This window comes from Coenobita brevimanus, chromosome 97, assembly GCF_032717465.1.
Source record: "Coenobita brevimanus isolate Jiangsu-jjx chromosome 97, ASM3271746v2, whole genome shotgun sequence".
NCBI lineage: Eukaryota > Metazoa > Arthropoda > Malacostraca > Decapoda > Coenobitidae > Coenobita > Coenobita brevimanus.
Genome location: NC_137050.1, coordinates 5363671 through 5368670, shown reverse-complemented (window position 1 = coordinate 5368670; position 5000 = coordinate 5363671). Strand labels below are relative to the sequence as shown.

The window sequence follows — 5000 nt, the reverse complement described above, 5'->3', positions numbered from 1 at the left end:
TGAGTGCAGAAAGGCAGTGATGGGTGAATGGGCCACTTCCCTAGGCGGAGACTGACCAAGGAACCATGGATCCGTGGGTGAGCTGGGTGTGGGGGAGGTTGGAGACGGTGAGCTAGCTAGAGGGGAGCTAGCTGATGGCCAGAAGCCACTCCCGGTCGGAGAAGCTGGAGGGGGAGCCATGAATGCTGCAAGATCGAGTTCGACCCAGCCCAGTGGGGATGTCCCAGGCAGCCGTGGTGGAGGATTTTCGCGTCTTAAAGCCAGCCTGTTATAAGCAAAAGAGTACACTTACTGAACAAATTTCCAGCAACAGTAAATGTACAATGCAATCTCTTACTAAACTTTGTTCAGTGCAAAATGGAAAGCTCAGTACACGTAATTAAGCTTTCTATTATCCATAAATATGTACCGTACTGAATTATTTAATACCCAAGTTTACAAATGATAAAAATTCATAATTTATAATACCGTTCATGAAATGTATACACTGTTTAGATACAAAATGAAGCTACAATACAAATACATACCTTGAAAAGTCATCACTAACTTCACTGAGATCATCAAAGGCATTCTGTTAGGAAACCACACAGACTCTAAGTTAGTATACAGTATAATGATAATGCTACAACCCATCAATATTATCTAATTTCTAACAGGGCAACAGTTAAACACACATCAAACTACCTAATATGCAAACTCGTGAATAATGAAATCCATTAATGTTTTACAAGCTAAATCAGTTCTTACATGTTATTGATACTACAACACTGCAAAATGCTCATGCATGATTAATCAGGAAAAAGCACATTATGTAAAGGGTAAAAATGAAACAAAATTACCGGTATGAGTAAGCTAGCTAAAAACTTTTTAATCTGTCAAGTGGGAACCATTTGCTGCAGCTACTGTCACTCTACAGAATGCATATGATTCAACTGGGGTGACTATCCGATCTAAACTTTGTGGAGAATGGTGTTGCTCTGATGTGAGTAACACATTTTCTGCACCAGCATGTAATATTGTTGAAATAAATAGCTGCTAACTGTCATGGAATAGAGTGAGACTCCTATTATAACTAATGAAAACAGAACTGCTACGGGTGATATAAATTACTGTACTTGTAGAGTGAAAGGCACAGCACTGGCAGTAAGGGATTAACATTATACTGTACTTCTGCCTGTAAACTCTGACTGTTGCTCTTAAATTTTTCAGCACCAAGCAGTTTACAATCATCACTGGACTGCTGCTGATACATATCTTATGATAGTAATGTATGATGTGCTTCTTGCATCTTCTGTAACTTCATGAAGGTTCAAGCTGTTGCACATGTCACCTCCCTGAGCTAAAGGACCTATGACTGGAGAACTACACTATGGAATGAGTCTTTCTACATTATTGTGTATTGTACTGTCTCTTGCACACAACAGCACTTGCATATAAACCCAGAATAACTAAAACACAAAAAAGTAATAGACACAAGACTCTTGTTGATTACAACTTTAACCCATTCAGCCCAAGGATGTCTTCTACATTATCATTCTTGCTGACACTCGATTATCTTATTCACTTTGGAAAACTGTCTTTGGACTGCAGGGGTGAAAAGACAATATCATACCAAGACACTAAGAACAGACTCTGAACAACAATATTTAAGCTTGTACACAGTGTAAGTTTAAAATAATGACATTCCAAATAAGTAAGGGAATATGCAGGAAATTTATACTAAACATCAAATTTCTAAGCTACTTGCCTTCTATGCTAATTCTTCCTTGCTATTCCTTGTACAAAAAGAAATACCCCACTATTAATCATCATCCGGATTTTTCCCACTCTAGGGCAGGGTGAATTATTAATATTACAGCTACTTTGATATCCATAACTATAAAGTGCTCTGTTCAACAAAATATCAAACACATTCTACAAAACTGAAATAAAAATTCACTCCATAAGTCTTAAGACAAGGTATTAATTTTACTTTCAATAAGTCTGCTTTTACTCAAGCTACAGTCTGATTATTTAATCAACATAGTGAAGAGGTTAATGATGGCTATATTCAATACCTCCAGCTCAAAAAGTCTCTCCTTGGCAATAACAACAGTCCTGTGACAACCAAAACAAAATATAAAAGTAATCTAAATGAGGGTTTAATTCAAGTTTACAATGAGACTCCACATAATGATCATGTCTAGTATGAAAAAAATTGTTCACAGTTTCATTATGACTATGGGGACAGTTATACTATACAGTAGTATCTACGAATTTTTGGTTATAAGATTCTCATTAATCCTCTCACAGTTGGAACAACTTTAGTATTCTCTTACTAATGTTACGCTTCTTATTCACTAAAGGGTCAGTCACAGGATCAAGAGAGAATTAATATTGTCTCCATTAAATTCTTCATGGTCAAGAGAGATGTGGTCATGTATTCCAGCTAATACAAGGCAATTTTACTTAGTTGGACTGTTACCAAGAAACTGAAGATATACTAACCATATCACACAATAAAGTTATTACATGATCACATCCTTGCTAACCGCTTTTCAATGAAAGGTACTGAGTAAAATAGGCTGATGGTAGCACAAATGATATCAGAAAGGCATATACTTGATGAAGAGGTTAATAGTAACTGTTTCTGACCACTTCACTACGTAAGGTCTACCCTAACCAGATTAAAACTGTCTAATGGTAACAAAGACAACAAGAATGCAGGCTAATGTGTGTGTGTGTGTGTATGTGTGTGTGACCAGAGTGAAAAGATTACCAGTAATAGCTTGTTCATATTGTATATCCCACCACTACAGTCTACCTCACTACATAAATTTCTTGTCCTCACACAATTCAAATATGCCCGTAAGTGCACTATGTAATCCACTGTTCACAAAGGCAAAACTACTTCAAATGGTTCTTTACAATCTGAGTACTTCCCTGTACCTTCGCTTTAAATTACTGTGTTCAAATTTGTGCTAAACATGTTATCCCTGTTATACTACAGGACAGGGTGGATAACAAACCCTCATTACAACCTCAACTGTACAAAATTAGTATATAACAACAGTATTTTGTGGTGGGTGGGGGCGCTCACTATCCTCTCACTCGATGTAGTGCTGCTCTCAGGTGTCTGCCCTTTCCTCTCCTCCATTCTTCTTTCCTTCCATCCTCTTCTGTCTTTCTTCACTCTTTCCTCATCCTTCTGCCTACAGGTGACTTTATACTCCCTCTTCTGTCTCTCTTTCCTTCATTCTTTCCTCTTCCTTCTGCCTGTGGGTGACTCCACACTAAGTGACAAGTGAAATGGTTTCCTATACAACAGGAAACCATTTACTATGCTGGGTGGTAACCATATAACCAAATTTTGGTGCCTGGTGCTTTAGTGGGTAATTACAGCACTCCAATCGGATTGAACCGGTGAAGATTTATATTCAAGGGGTGGCTGGGGTTTATTGCTCATGTAATGTCACTCAGGGATGAGTGAGGCTGGTCACTCTCATCCTAAATGTCAGGACCAACTTGCCGAGCCCTGGGATCCTACACTCCTCATGGGGCAACGTAGGCTTGGATGATGAATGAATGAACAGCAGTATTACCTGGGAAAAATTTAGCCAGGCCATCATATTAATCTTATCACCCCGAATCCAGTGACATCTTATTTAGTTTATGCTTACTATTTCACGGTGACTTTATTCAAAGTAGGAATCACCTCTACCAATGAAGGGGTTAATGAATTGCATTTTCAGCTTCTCCAGCTTGAAAAGCTTCTCCCAAGCTGAATAAAACAGTCTGGAACTAGTATGTAAAAAAAAAAAATCAAAACTATGCCATCATAATAAAGAGGTTAATAATAAAGTCTAAACTACTGAACTACAATTAGGCAAGCGTTTGTCTTACCAGAGGCTTACAGCTGATGGATGACTTAGTAGGACAAGGCTGTGCAGTGGTTGTGCAAGTGGTGGTGGTGGTGGTGGTGGTGGTTGAGCTGTTCTCTGATGAATCCTCTAAATCTATCAGCAAGGCTTGTGTGCTGGACTGGTACCCTGCAAGAGTGGGATTATTATATAGACAGAAATCTATGCTTGTGCTGTGGCCCCAGGCTCATAGTGAACCTGGTGGACCATAGGTTGATGATGCCTCTTTCGTCCTCCCTTCACAGAATATGGAAAGTGCAGAGATACTTGTATAGCTGGAGAGTAGAGCTGCCTGTTTAATTTCATGCCACTGCATGAAGGTGTTACTCTCCAACATCACAGGACACTATAAAACTTTAATTTTGTGAAGACAGGTTCCATAACACAGTGCACTTACACAAACCAATATAATTGATGGTATCATGTCGCAATATTCTGTTTGTAATGTATTACTGAACATGCACTGTTGTAAGATAAATACAATAACTTGCACCTTTACACATACTTCACACCTATTATGAAACTTATTTGTATAAAATCCAGGGGTTTTCTTTCAACATCATTCCTATGTAAAAATCATTCCTAATTCTTCCCTAGTCACCTGCTTACATTTTATGAGCATTAAAAAAACAAGGATGTACAGTACCTGAAGTGCTGATATCGGAGGACCCAGAATCTGAGCGTATGGGTATTGGAGAGGAGGTGCATGAAGAAGACTGCGAGTGCCTGTTAAGGCATCCATTTTGCACAACACCAGACACCTGAACCATGGACACTATATTAGATACTGTTTTCTTGGCACACAGTTTTGTTCCTTACACTAAACCCTTTTGAGACATGGAGTCAGATTAAATTATCAGGAAAGCTCTTTGCCATGAAGGAGTAAGGATCCTTACAGCATATTATGGAACACCAGGCATCATATCCACCTTGCAGCTACCAGTGCCTGGTATATCTTTCCAGCCTACAGGATTAAAAACAGGATGGTGGCCTGAAGCAACTTCAGAGGCAGCATTAAAAAATTTAGGTGTACTCTCATCTTAAATGTAGGGACCAACTGCTTAGCCCCGGACTGCTACGCTCCTCATGGGGCAATGTAGG

The 5000-nt window shown here is 38.9% G+C and overlaps 1 protein-coding gene across 2 annotated transcripts in view; it reads right to left on the bottom strand.

Moving 5' to 3' along the window:
• Positions 1-5000, bottom strand: part of LOC145413608 (low density lipoprotein receptor adapter protein 1-B-like) — a 44929-nt gene that overhangs the window by 3161 nt on the left and 36768 nt on the right. The window contains exons 5-8 of one of the 2 annotated variants that reach the window (XM_080283261.1): positions 4546-4660; positions 3883-4028; positions 528-571; positions 1-265 (exon numbers count right to left, since the gene is read on the bottom strand). The exon at positions 1-265 is cut by the window's left edge and continues 3161 nt beyond it. In XM_080283261.1, the coding sequence (XP_080139387.1) occupies positions 1-265; positions 528-571; positions 3883-4028; positions 4546-4660 (570 nt within the window). The remainder of the gene's footprint in view (positions 266-527; positions 572-3882; positions 4029-4545; positions 4661-5000) is intronic. The other variant, XM_080283263.1, reaches the window with a different exon arrangement.